The following is a 14,944-nucleotide window of genomic DNA, read 5'->3' on the forward strand; positions in this document are numbered from 1 at the left end:
TTTACAACATAGCTTTCATTAATTCCATTGTCCATTAGTATTTCTAATGATCAAATCCAAATATCATGATTTAATTTTTTTTTGTTTCATGCCAAAAGTCCAAAAGGGGTTTCTGGGTAACATTAAAATTAGTCAGTGTCTTTTCTATCCATACCCACTTTCAATGGGTGAGAACATTATATTCTACAACTAAAATAGCTTTAGTAATAATACCAATTTAACAAGAAAGGGAGGAAGGGTGGGTCATTAAACAAATAATCCATAGCACTAGTGTCATCTTTTTTAGTATCATTTGTGGCTATTTAAGAATTTTAGAATGGCCTAAATTAATATTATGAAAGAGAAAACAGATGTTCTATATGTAGTAAAACATACCTCACAGAACAATTAAAAAATACAATTATTTTTTTCAGTATATTTATATACCTCTCCTTGCATTAAGAAAATAACTCCTTAAATCCATGGAAAAATAGAAGAAAAAATATCCATAGGTGTCTCAAAAAGCTGGTTTTGTTTTTAGGAAGATAACTCTTTTACCTTTGCAATTTATCAGTAATATTTTGACAACTCTTCCCAAAGGTATATAGAAGACAATTGGTCCAATATATCTCCTTACCATTGACCACTGACAATAGAGAAGACAGGCATTCCAATATGGGAATATAGGAAGCTTACAGAAATTCAGACTGTTAAGCCATCAGATGTATTAACTATCTAATTTAAGTAGCAGCAACTCTCCAAGATTTCAGGCACAGATTTTTTTCCCTTTATCTTCTTCTCCACTGAAGTCATCAGAGATTGAAACAGGGATCTACCATGCTAAACATGTGCTCAAACACTGAGTTATCACACAATAGGAAGACACATGTATGTAATGCTTACACTGCTTGCCTGGACAAAGAAGAGACAGGCCACCCTTGTAAAAAGGTATCACTAATGGTAAACATCTTTTTGCTTACAGGCATCTAACTTGCAAAACATGTTACTGATGGAAGATTGCTCGCTTATCTCAGGATGAGAAGGAAGTATTACGGGCTACCAAATACTGACAGTGATCTTAAACCCAGATTCAGCCACAGATTTCTCCAACTAAAATGGTAGCTAAATGGACAGTGTTGGCAGAAGACAACTTGTTTTGGTTGCTTGGGGAGAGCAAAAGGTTAACAATTCAGTAGGGTTAGCCAAGGAATCTTGCTTAGTCTTTCTTCTTCACAGTCTCTGTGTGATTAGTTCAAAACAGTACAAATGAATTTTAAAAAAAAACTGTTTACAGTAGCTAGCTTTAAAAATTGAGCTATAAAAAGGATAGGCAACATGGATGTGTGGTTCTTCAAACTGGAAAGCAAAATGCACTGCAGAGCAATTGGATGGCATAACTCCTTAAAGCAACTACATCTTTCCCTGGGATTAGACAGCTCCCCTTTGCAATTCCAGCATGATTCCAAGCAAAGACACCTTTGGTTTAAAGGAGTTCCTGGCTAGTGTTACATATGAGCCCACATATATTCCAAAAAAACCTTTTTCTCATCCAGTACAAGGCACTTTCTAGTGGTTTAATTCCATTTTATTCAACTTGTATCCTCAAATTTCTTAGGAAATTCTGGGATTTACAGTCCCAACACATTTCTGGACACCAGGGTTAGAAAAGAGTTTAAACTAGATTAGATCCACCAACATTTCCTGTGACAGCTGATTTCATCTTAATTATATACTGTATAAAAACACTTATTTTTAGGTCTAAATCTCTTTCAAAACAGTTTCACAGCATGTCAAACCATCTAGTTATTATGAGAGAGGGAAGTGAAATTTCTATTGCTGTTCCACACAATTTTTTTTTCTATAAACCATTATATCATCTTTTTATAAACCCCCCAAAAGCAAATGTTTAGCTTTTCATCAAAGTGAAGTATCTCATTCCCTTGATCATATTACTTGTTCTTTACATGACCTTGAATTAAAGAGGTTGAAGTCACAAACAGCGGAAAATATTACTTATCTTAGGAAGTGTTTACGGATTTATACTCCTCTTTGCTAACATTCTATGGGATGGACAAGAAAAAACCAAAAACATTCATTTAATCGAGCATCTGCTAAATATAAATTATTCCCTGCAGCTATCAAGTAACATCACAGCACAACTTGCTATAGTTTAGAGCCAGAACCATTTTATATGAAAACAATCTCATGCTCATTATCAAAGATTGTATACAACTGTTTTCCTGTTTATAAAAAGGGGGAAAACAAGGGGGAAAAGAGATGAATTAATCTGAAGGTTAATCAGGGCCGCCAAGCCCTTTCCCTACGTAGACTAAGCAATTACTGGCAGATTCTGGCAAAACATTATTTTATGGATGTACTACTATATATCCATACTTGGGGCACAACAACAGAAGGCTTATCTAGTCCCCCTGATCCAGAAAAGGTGGACAATGGAAAACTAAGATCAGAAGCAAGCAACAAGCAAAACAACGCTCTTCTCATATTCTCCAGCAGCTGGTATCAAAACTCCTACTATTTCCTTTACAAGTCATAATATGTAAATATCATAACTAATAACCTTATTTATTCATTTATTTGTTAGTCTTATATGGCTGCTCACCTTGCGGCACACAACTCTGGGCAGCTAATAACAGTTAAAAAAAAGAAAAGCACAAGCAGTAAAAACAATTCCAAAATAAGAAAAAAAATGAAGAAAAAACGGGCCCAATCCATAACTATACCCTTTCAGCTCTAAAATCCCTAGGCTCCCACTTCACTGTCCCAGCATTTGGGGGAAAAGCTGTTCATAGCATTCTAGAAAGATAAGAGGGTGGGGTCCTGCCAGATCTCAAGGGGAGGGGTATTCCACAGGGCAGGGGCTGCTATGGGAAAGGCACAGCTCCTAGGTGGCAGTTAAGGGAAGGGACCTGCGGAATGGGCAGATACCCTCAGGGAGAGATAGTCTCGTCAATAACCTGGCCCTGTGCCACGTAGGCCATTAAAGGTGATGACCAGCACCTTGAACTGTACCAGGAAAGAAACTGGGAGTGCTTTAATGTGCTACAATTTTCAACAGCAAACCTTCAATAACCTTATTCTTTAAGCATTTGTCTACTTTATGACTGTGTACAGGTGTTTCTCAACCTTGGCAACTTTAAGATGTGTGGACCTCAGTTTGAAGTCCACACACCTTAAAGCTGCCAAGGTTGAGAAACACTGCTGTATACTGTGTGCTGCGTGAAGAAGTTTTTTTTCTTAACTGTCCTGATTTTGCCATTACTCAGTCTCACTGATGATCTCAAGTTGTAGCAGTTCTCCATATTATGTATAATTTCATAAACTGGTATCATGTCACAAAAAGGGGAATTGCTCCAGCTTTCTCTTTCTTGAGCCACATTGTCAACACTACTCTATATTCTGTAGGAGGAGAGCCATGTTAGTCCACAGTAGCCAAAACTCAGAAGTCATCTGGCAGCACCTTTTCAGGCTAACAAATTTCATTAAAAGGCATAAATACAGGCTCACTTCATCAGATAAACAGAGCAGCGAAACTGATATAGAAAACTGGGATGAGGTAGGGGGAACAGAAGGGAAGACAGAGGGGTTCTACATTTTTACCCGCAGAATTGTGGGAGAGATTGTTGAACTCATCAAAGGGTTTCAGGCAACCTCAGAAGGTCTCAACAAACACAATGGGTTTTTAACACATTACAATTGTTGCTTATTTATTTATCAAATTTATATGCCTGCCCATCTCACAGAAGGTGACTCTTAATCTGTAACAGGCTAGAAACCAGGCGACGGTGAGTTCTAATCCCGCCTTAGGCGTGAAAGCCGGCTGGGTGACCTTGGGCCAGTCACTCTCTCTCAGCCCAAGAGCCAATCAGGCATGGTATGAGAGGTCTAGTCCCGCCTTAGGCCTGAAAGCCGGCTGGGTAACCTTGGGCCAGTCACCCTCTCTCAGCCCAACCCACCTCACAGGGTTGTTGTTGTGGGGAAAATAGGAGGAGGAAGGAGTATTAGGTATGTTCGCCACCTTGAGTTATTGATAAAAATAATAAAGGCGGGATAGAAAATAAATAAATAAATAGATCTGTATTTTGCATAACTACCCTGCCTTCTCCTCCCTTTTTGCCCTCTGTCCCATCTCAATTTAGATCCTGCATAAGTTTAGCCACTCCAATCATCTAATGAAATGATCTGCAACTCAAGAAAGCTTGTGCCTTTTAATAAAATGTGTGCTACCAGACTCCTCATTTTTTGTATTCCATATGTAGTCAAACCGAAATAAAGCAGAATTAGCAGTTGGAAGCACAGAGGCCACAGAGGAGCCTCACCATAAAAGGTGTGTCTAGAGAGCTGTGAGAGCCCCAAGATTTGTTCTTTTGGGCCAACCCATCAGCAAGACCAGCAGGAAATTTACTGTTAACTTCCAGCTGACATTATTGGCAGACAGTCACACAATCTGGTCCTTGTCAGCCACCTGATGACCTGCAGATCACCGGGAGAGATGGGGACAAGGGAAGGAATGGGATAAGGACATTACTAGAATGGCAATACCTTTCTAATGATCTCCAAGAGGAAAATGACCACCACACACTGTGACATTCACCCATGGTGCTAAGCTGCAATGTGGTTTCTGGTTTTGGCTTAGAATTGTGCACAAATCCAGCTGTTGAGCTGGAACTCTCATTCAGTTATCATCCCTCTCATTTTCTGATCAGGAACTGCTAGTTCAGACTCCAACAACATATCTATATTCTGAGGATTTTTTGCTTCAATGTGCACTTGCTTGCATTTATTGTTAAAACATGCCTACCACCACCACCCCTTGTCTTTCAGAACTCTTCAGTGTCCCTTTTTCCTTTAACCACCCTGACAAACTTAGCCAATGAAGAGCAAGAATACAAATTAAAGGCCTGTTCGTCCAATACTAGTGACGTAGAATCCCGAACACCCAAGTGGAATGTGAAATGATCTACAACAAAGCCGACAGCTTTGGTTGAGGGCTATGTAAAACAATGAACCTAAGACGGTAGCCTTAAAGCACAGCCAACAAATACCTATGGTAAACTGATAGTTTGTGGAAAGCCTTACATAGTGAGAGTTTTTAAAATTAAAATAAGTTGAACTGGAATGTGAGAATATAGAACCTACAGTTGGGGAATACAAAAGATAGAGGTCATTAGTCCCCTTCCCTCATACTTTCTGGCTCAGACAAACTAAATTGCCAGGCTACCCAACGCATATTTGGATTTACTAATGTTAGGGAGGGCAAGACATTCGGTGACATTAACAAAAACTTATCAGCTACTCCATTTTTCTTCACTATATTCTTTCATCAGATCACATTTTACTTTAACAGCCCAACCAAGAAAAGAGAGATCTTATTCTACCAGACCAGGCTAAAACCTACTTAATTATTTAAAGCACTTATATCTTGCTCTTCAGCCTGAAAAGCTCTTACAGTGGCTTATAAAGTAATTAAAAAACCAGACCATCTTTCCCCCTTAGGCTTCTGATTTAAAAAGACACCATGCTGAAGGAACAGGGAACCGAGTGGGAAAAGAAAGCCTCAATGATTTGCCCTGCAATTAAAGTATTTGCTACTCAAAATAATTTGGCAAAATCCCTTTATTCTTTACAGGAGAGCACGTGAGCAAGTTGCAGAGGATCTCTGCTAGCTATATAAGAAGAAAAGTCCTCTCTTCCGTGGTTGGCATAAAATCACTGCAAATTATTTTTCTCCTATCTCTGAACTTCTATATCAAGTAGGAGGCTGAACTAGGGATGGAAAGAGTTCTCCCATCTGTACAATTTATTCTGCCCCTCCTCTGCCAAACTTGTTTTATTTAATTATTGCCCTCCTAAGATTCTAATAGCATTGTTTTTTGAAGCTGCCTCATAGGAGAAGGGTGAACAGATGATGATGGTGATGGTGATGGTGATGGTGATGGTGATAATAATAATAATAATAATAATAATAATAATAATAATGCAATTGCAGGCTAGGGTGAACAGGCAATAATAATAATAATAATGCAATTGCAGACTAGTAATGTGTTAGGTATGCATGGTATATGTTTATAGAGCTGTTTCAAGAATTGCAACAAGATCATGTATACTGAATGTCTCGGAGATTCTGAAACGCTAAAGAAATGTGAGGTATCGTTAATTCATGATATAGATACAGAGCCAAATCAACAGAACAACAAACAGATCCGTTTCTTTCTATGCCAAAAGTAATAGCAAGGCAGATGGAATGTAGTGCTGGGCGGAAGAGGGGAGGAGAAGAGTAAAGAAGTCTTCTTTAATGTCTTAAAAAACATCATGGTTTGCCCCTCCATCTTCTTTGATGTGACACAGATTGTTATAAAGAGGCCAGTGAGCACTTGAACAAATATTGCTATATACTATCCAGAATGGATAAGACTGAACCACGAGAAAGCTGGGCCCTAAAAGCAGACAACACAGTAATCCATGATTTCAACAACATTACCAGCTGGGTTCCAGCAAACCACATTGACCAAATAAGGAAAGTGGCTTCGTGCCTGGAATCCTTTCCCAGTTAGCTCACTCTACTTTTTCCTACAGTTGGGGAATATAAAAGCTAGAGGTCATTCTTCCCCTTCCCCCATACTTTCTGGCTCAGATAAACTAAATTGCCAGGCTACCCAATGCATATTTGGATTTACTAATGTTAGGGAGGACAAGACATTCAGTGACATTAACAAAAACTTATCATATACTCCAGAAGTAGGCAACCTATTGTTCTTCACATATTTTGAACTACAGTTCCCATGAACTTCCAGCCAGCATGAGCAAAAGATGAAGGCTCTGCAAACTGGAATACGAGACAGGAAATCACCAGGTAGCTTAGAATTAATACATAGGATCAGAAGCCTGGTTAATCATAAACACAACTAACATTCACTCTAACTATTTACTTTCTTTATTTACCCCTAACCCAGTGTTTCTCAACCATGGCAACTTTAAGACTTCCCAGAAGTCTTTTTGCTGGCTGGGGAATTCTGGGAGTTGAAGTCCACATATCTTAAAGTTGCCAAGGTTGAGAAACACTGCCCTAACTCATCAACTTAATAACTCTCTCAAACCACCTACAGCTTACATAGGACCCCCAATGTTACCAAATCCCCCTACCCTGTTCATTCTCTCCATCCTAGTCCTACACACACAGTTTGTGACTCTAACTCATTTCAGCTAGCTATAGGAAGCCAGTATAGAGTACACATGACTAGCTGAATGGTGTAAGCTAAAATAAAAGTAGATGCTTCCAATCTTCTTTTATATGTCTTCCTGCATTTTATATAATCTTGAATATATAGCATGAAACACTACTCCTCAGACCCATAAATCCTTTTAGCACATGGAATACCCATGACAGATAAAAGGATAACATTTAACAATGCAATACTGATTTTTTTCTTATCACAACTGAAACCCCCAAAAAGCATGACTTTGTGAGTTATGACTTGCCAATCATTATCACTGAATAACTAGGCAACAAAACAAAGGGATCAATGTCGCCTGACTGTTTATATTACTATTGTTATTTTTTGTGTGTGTTTTCTATTTTGTTGCTATTGTTATATTTTATGATATAAACCACCAAGAGTCTTCAATGATTACAACTGTCCTAACAGCCAGGAACCACGCTGAGACAAGGAATAGGTCTCTAGTGTTTTATTACTGCTACATTAGACAGAAAATCCTAACAAACTGAAGAAGTGTGGGAAAAACCCAGACAGATAAACCCCAAAAGTCAAGGCAGGTCTGATCTGTGTCTCTTTGAATGGCTGCTTAACTCCTCAGTACTACGCATGCATTTTCCCCCCTGGATAGAGGCCCCCTCCTGCTCACCATCAGTACTCATGACAACAACAGCACACAAAAACCAACCAACCAACCAATGAGGTGCCTGCCTCAAGAATGCCCTAAGAAATTAATCCAGGAGAATGTGCAAACTTTGACTGGAGAATGAATTTAAAAGATGTGCAGTGATGCAACAATATAAAAACAGCAGCGTTCATTACCAACTCACCTTTGCTGCACCTATTTGTTCTTTACGAAATTTCTCAAGAGGTGCTATTAAAACATCATCTGCATTCTGGATCTGAAATACCAAACCAAAATAATCATCATTTCAATTTTAGGATTTTGAGGTAGTTCAGTAATTCTTATATTTAAAACTCTAATTCCAGAAATGGTCAAATAGTCAAGTTAATCCCACTCAATCTGTTAAATGAAACATTTTCAAAGCACTTGCTAGGTATAGAGGTCACAATCTAGCTAACAAGCATTTTATATAAATCTCAATCCTCAACTTAGTTTACTAAGGGACACATAGAAGTTCAGATTTAATTACAGCCCAACTAAGGTGAAGTCTGCTTATCTTTTCCACCCCACCTTTTCCTTATAATGACAATCTCAAAAGTGGATTACAGTTGCTTCCCTTCCACGTGGCACATAAAGTTGCCTGAATACAATGTTAGTTATTCAATTCAAATGATTTTAAAAATGTTGGATGAAGTTATATCAACATTTTCAAGTTAGTCTTGCAAAGACAATGGGTATGGATATATTTTCACATTGAAGGCATTAACAGGGGTGTCGGAGTGAGCAAATGAAGTTTATAGTACATGCACCGTGAAGTCATTCTGCAAATGACATGAATTACATACTGTACAACATTTGTATCATGACATTGACACAAATTACACAAATTTGCATGATATCATGCATGTGATGTCACGAAGGCTGCCACTGGAGATCTATGCATCATATCTACAAGGGCACCATACCTATAAGGACTTATCCCCATTCATTCATTCATTCATTCATTCCATTTTTACTCTGCTGCAATCCCATATGACCACTTTAACTTCCAAAGCAATGGATTCCTTGCATAGAGAACATGCATCACGGACTTCTTAAAATACATTCAGTGGCAAGATTAAATAAGTATTTGCTTTTAAAATATTATGACTGCTTCCACTATATTTATTACTAGTAACCCTTTTGAATGGAAACTTAGTCATCCCATCTGTCCCCAAGTTCTATATTTGTACAGTTGAGCATTTTTTTTTACAAAAGAGACTGCTTATGAATATTTGAAGAGAAAAACACTGTAAAACTAAACTCCCTGAGCCGCAGTTATTTCAGAGTAATTAAGCTTTAGTGTTTGAACACTGATGACTTTCAGTGCTAACTGCAGGATACTAGGGCAAGAAAATTGTCTGAAGCAAAGTTTTATATAATCATGTACTCATCATAAATATCACTCATATTTGGAAGACAAGAACTTAACAAGCCAAATCAACACAGGCCATAAACATTGAGGATATTTTGATAATGGTTGCCTTAAGATGTCCTAATGGTCTGGAGAAAAAAATTCTAAGATTAAAGTAATGCTCTTAAAATCAAATGCAATATATGAAGTTTATAGGTATGGAAATAGAAATCAATTTGAATGATGGGACACAATTCATTGTGTCTTCTTTGCAATAGGAGTTAAGGATTTGCTTAGGCATTATCTGCCATACTTGATATAAAGGCATTATTTTCCAGCTGCAGAGAGAAAAAGAAACACACACACACAACTTTCATGGTCACCCAAAACCGTGCCCTCAAGAATTGTAAAGAAATGCCTATAATAAGTTCCTTATGTTGCCATTCAATGCTGTTTTGTAGGTTTAAGCATTGCCACAAGCTACACAAACCAAAGCTCTTCAGCATGGATATATCAAACATTTAAACAAAAGAAAACTGTAATCACAACTGTCTTCCTTGTGAGGCCTCCAGCCAGTGAAAAATCAAATTTAATGGCATTTTTAAAAGAGTTTTTAAAAATGCAAACAGTCTTGAGTAAACATAGGCATGGTATGGATTTTCTCTTTTATTATTGATACAGAAATTCATAGAAGCAGAACTGTGCTATGAAATTGTACAGGCAAGTGCTTTATCGGAGAAGCCCTTCACATGCAGCTCTTGCGCAGAAGCTGCCTTATGGCTGTATCCTTCTTGAGAAGCTGAGCCAGTTTGCTTCTTGCTTGGCAGTGGCACAGCACCATATGATTTGGGGGATCTCCCATTTGCGGAAACTCTTCTCTTTCTATGCCTCTCTCACCTGAACTTGGAGTTTCCTAATAGATTTTCCTGGTAACCTTATCGGCAAATCTGATGTGAAGCTGATCTTAATCTTCCTAGTCAGTTTTAGAATTCCTATAAAAACGTCCAGGTTTTATTCTCTCTATTTAGATCAGCAGCAGACATGGGACTTGTGTTTAATCTCACTTCCCAACCTCTAGTTTAAGGGAGCAGTAACTTTCCCCCTCCCCACACCCTCACAGAGGCTGTACACTACGATCTATGTGCTGTTAGGAAAACAGCTTGGCTGTAAAACTACCCCATCATGCTACCCTTATAGCTTTCATTGGGAATTTATGCACAGGAAGAATAATGTCTTGATAGCCAGGCAGGTCTTCCCTCCTATCAAGAGTTCAATGTTTCTGCAAAACAAACATACACAGTATATGCTGAAAACTCCAGAAGGGGTGTGGTGGGAAGGGTTAGAGCAATTTATTTTTCCCAGGGTTGGGAAGGGACGAGGGGACTTTTCTCATTTCAGGAGTTATTGTAGCTCAGAGGGAGGGTCATCAACTAAGTTATGATTTTTACATTGTCTCACTAGTAAGTGGAAGGATTAACTGATTGGCTCATGATAGTCCCTGTTTGTTCATGAGATTTTGAGGCCAACAGGAGTCAAGACATTTAAGTACCTGTCTTTAAAAATGCTTTTGAGGGACTAGATAGTTTCCACATGGAAATGCCAATCCTTCTTCGACCCAGTGCCTTCCAAATGTATTGGTGCAATTCCCATCATCCCTGTTATAATGGCTTGGGGGGCACAATAATAATAGCTCAATGCAGATGGAAGACAACAGGTTGGAGAATGGCTGAAGTTTCAAGGGTAGTAATATTTTTAAAAAATGAGTATGAAATTGTATTTGATCCATTTCATCTATCAGTTTATTCTTTGCTTGGGAAATACAGCTTTAAGAAGATAGAAATATAGCTTTAAGAAGCTTTAAGAAGATAGAAGATATGGGACCATTAGATCTGAATGACTTACGATTAAGATGCCACCTTTGATCATTTTTATTTTTTTTTTCCTCTTAAAATCAGTCTCTAACCATTTTCTTGACAGATGCATAATGGGAAAAAAAATGCAAGCAGTGGTCCATCTAGATGACCCTCATAGGTCAGAAGGAGAACTGCCAGGACACTTTGAAAACGTGTTTTGAACCAGGTTTGATCCATCAGAGCAGTGCTTTTATGTTCTTAAAAACTGGATCACTTTGCCCCCAAACTGTCCTTCCTTTCACTCCTTATATGGGAAGTGAAAGAAAAAGGATCACGGAGCTGAACTGAAGGGAGATCTACACTATCCTGCTCCATTTGCAGTCAGAAAGAACAAGTCAGGTGCACAGATAAATAAATTAATCTTAATTGGAAGCAATTACCCCAAGGGGTATGGGACCCCTATCTTTTGAAAGTGTTCAAATAGAGGATAGCCATCTACCAGGGGTGTCAGCCTTACCAGGTAAATCAGACAGGAAACATGACCAGATAAACTAATTCTACTTTATTGTAAATCTACACTAACAGAACCTTGCAAGTCTGCAAATACAATTCTCCCACCATCACCTTTATAGCTGTAAAGAGAAACCAGGGAGGATCTCTTCTGAGCCTCTTGCCCTGCCCACTATCCAGCTGCAGGCTATGCTGTCTCTTATCTGACTGTTCCCTTGGCAAGGTCTTTTTGTCCAGTCTCCCAAGGTCTTTCCAACATACCTGTGAGATTCCAGCCAGCCTCTGACTCAGAAAACGAAATTCTTTCTGAGTCAGAGGAGGAAATAGAAACACACCAGGCTGAAAGCGGGAAAGTGAAACCCAGAGATGAGTCAGCAGCGCAGGAAGAGTCACAGACGCTGATTGGCCAGTCTTCAGAGGAGGACTTGAATCCTCCAATCAGCACACGCCAATGATGGGCAGAAAAGTGAGTGAAGGAGAAGGCAGCCCGATTGGCTGCAGAAGGGAATAGGCGTGTGAAGGATTGGCATAAAAGGCAGACACGCAAAGAGCAAGCTGCCGGAGACACCTGATCCTTCAAGCCCACAGCTCCCGCAAGGGAGTCCTTACCTGCGTCGGAAACAGTGTCTGTTACTGGAGAGGAATCAGCGCCAGTGTTTTCCACCAAAGAGGACTTGAATCCTGCTTCTGTTGCTGCTGAGAATCTTCTCCTCAATGGACACAGCAATCTCAGTCTAGCGTCCAGCCTCGGTCCTCCACGTTCACCTTGTGTGCATTTCAGGTGCACTTCCAGTGCCGCTTAGAGGTTCCAGCCGCGTCCGGAGTCTCCAGTCCAGTCTTGTGCTTCAAGTCCACAGCCTTGCCCTGAGTCTTTGGTCCAGCCTTACGTTTCTAGCTCCCAGTCTACTCCAAAGTCTCCAGTGCAGCTTCGTTGTGCCTTTGATCTCCAGCCCAGCCTAACCGTGCCTCAGGTGCACGACACTGTTCTGGAGTTTCACACCTATCCTGTTGTGAACCAGGTCTGCAACCTTGTCTAGAACCCGTGGTCCAATCCTGCCATGTCTCGGGTCCCTTGCCTGGTCCAGAGCTTCCAGTCCAGTCTTGTCTCGTGCCTAGCTTCCAGCCTTGTCAGGAATCTTCAGCTGAGTCCAGTCTTGCTCCGAGTCCTCAGCCTTGCTTCGAGTCTGTAGTCCAGAGTATCCAGCCCAGCCCAGTGCCTCCAGCCGAGTTCAGTCTTGCTCCAAGTTCTCAGCCTTGCTCCAAGTTCCTAGTCCAGATTATTCAGCCTAGCCCAGTGCCTCCAGGCGAGTCTAGTCTTGCTTCAAGTTCTCATCCTTGTTCCAAGTCTCCAGTCCAGCACGAGTCATCGAGCCCAGTCCAGTCCGGTCGATAGAACCAAGACTTATATAGAGGGCTCTGCCCAGCCTTGCCCAGCGTTCTGGTGCCAGCCTAGTTCGAGTGGTGTTCCTGTTCGTAGCTATTCGATTCCAGTTCCAGTAATGCCACGTGCTCTAGCTTCTCTCAGCCTTCCAGCCTCCGTCAGAGAATCCTGCTCTGCTGCCTTTCCACCATCTCCTCCTGCAACCTTGCCAGTTTCCTTGTTGTTGCCCAGTTGGTCTTGATCGAAACCAGTTACTTCTTGATTCTAAGTACTTATTTATTGTAAATAGTTATTTAATAAAGAGTATTTTTGATATTAAATCTGCCTGGCCGCCTCATAGTCTGATCAGGACAATACCATTACAAGGGGTGCTTTCATGTGGATTCTTGTTTGAATCAGGGGTTTGGACTTATTGGCTCCTCCTTATGCTACAATTCTGTTGTCTATGTTCCACAAGCAAAGAAAACGAGCCCCCTGCTCCCAGTGATCCTATTGTGCTGCAATCTTGTGTAATATGAATTTCCTCCTTTAAAAATGTCAGTAGAACAGTGATTTCATATTTATGGTCCCTACACAGAGTACCACTGACCCACGAAATAACTGTTTGGTGGGTTATGAAACAAGAGCAGAAAGCATGCAAGCGTGTCTGTTGTACTGAAAGAATATAATTGGAAGCGGTAGTTTCAACAAGATTTCATGAATGAACATGTCCAGGCATCCAGCCAGATCAGCACAGTTGTTTGTAATGGTACCATGCCCAGGAGCCTTGAACTTGAGACTACTGTGCAATTCTGGATTCAGTAAAATCAGTATATAGATTTAGCCCATACAAGTCATAAAAATAAATCGAGATTCAGAACTCAAGAATGTAACTTTTCCGTATGAATGGAAAGTGAAAGGTAGTTTTTAGCTTGGAGCTTCCTTCTCTTCCCAAAGCAGATGAGAGAGTGTACTAAGGCTTCACAGTCATAATAAAAAAGCTTATAAAGTCCAGAGCTGAGTAACAGGAATTTACTGGGACTAACAGAAACAACCTTAAGGAGCACTGAAGCTTTAGACTCCTTCTAAATCTTCATCAAGCAAGCTTTTAGAAAAAAATGAAATAGAAAAGGAAAAACAAAGTCTAATAATTAAACCAGATGTTTCAACCTTGAAGTTTACAATTAAGGTCCATCCCAAGATGGGAAATATACATTGCTATACTAGTGGGTATTATCTGCATCAGATTACAGCCTTAGGCAAATCTTCATCTCATCTTCCATTAGGATCAACCATCCAGGGTTGTTGTAAGGATTGTGTTAAGATAAATTACATGAAGAACTTTTGTATGTTTCAAAGTACAGCTTAAAGTCCCAAAGATCATCAGTCACTTCTCAATTCAGCAGGGATTTGTGGTCAAAAGAACATGAAAATGAGAAATGAATTATCTTTTTGAACAAGAAAGAACAAGTGGCTCTGTTATTTGGAATCCTACAGTACAATCAGGTTGCACTTTGGCTGAACTCAGCTGAGCAGTATTATCTCTCCCACTCCCACAAAGCGTGTGCTTCAAGACAATGAGGACAAAGCTCTTTGGTGTACCATGAAAAAAAGAGACAGTTTTTAATGTCCAAAGGATGCTCTGTTCAGCTGCTTTAGTGAGAGATTTGGGGTTTCCCTCTGTACTGGGTTGTGCTGCTTATCAAGCAAAGTATAGATTTTCTATGGTATATCATACCCTAAAATAGAATATCTGGTAGTAAGGCTACCAGGGCTTCTGTGTTAGGAATAAATAACTTAAAGCACACTTTGGACTAAAATCAAAGATTTCTATCAGGTGGGTTCTCTTGTGCTTTCTTTTGTAATGAGCATGAATAATCATGGTGTCCTAGTAGTCAGAAACAAATGGGATTAGGATTATATTAGGATTTTAATCTACACAGCTAAAGATATAGACCAAAAGTATCCTAAATGACAAGGTTAAAACAAAGG

The 14,944-nt window shown here is 39.7% G+C and overlaps 1 protein-coding gene across 2 annotated transcripts in view; it reads right to left on the bottom strand.

The window, feature by feature from the left end:
• The window catches only part of ARHGAP42 (Rho GTPase activating protein 42), a 136,673-nt gene that overhangs the window by 60,810 nt on the left and 60,919 nt on the right, over window positions 1–14,944 (bottom strand). For both annotated transcript variants that reach the window (XM_063305865.1, XM_063305864.1), the window contains exon 4: window positions 8,042–8,113. In XM_063305865.1, coding sequence (XP_063161935.1) covers window positions 8,042–8,113 — 72 coding nt within the window. The remainder of the gene's footprint in view (window positions 1–8,041; window positions 8,114–14,944) is intronic.

This window comes from Candoia aspera, chromosome 5 (genome assembly GCF_035149785.1).
Source record: "Candoia aspera isolate rCanAsp1 chromosome 5, rCanAsp1.hap2, whole genome shotgun sequence".
In the NCBI taxonomy this organism is placed as follows: domain Eukaryota; kingdom Metazoa; phylum Chordata; class Lepidosauria; order Squamata; family Boidae; genus Candoia; species Candoia aspera.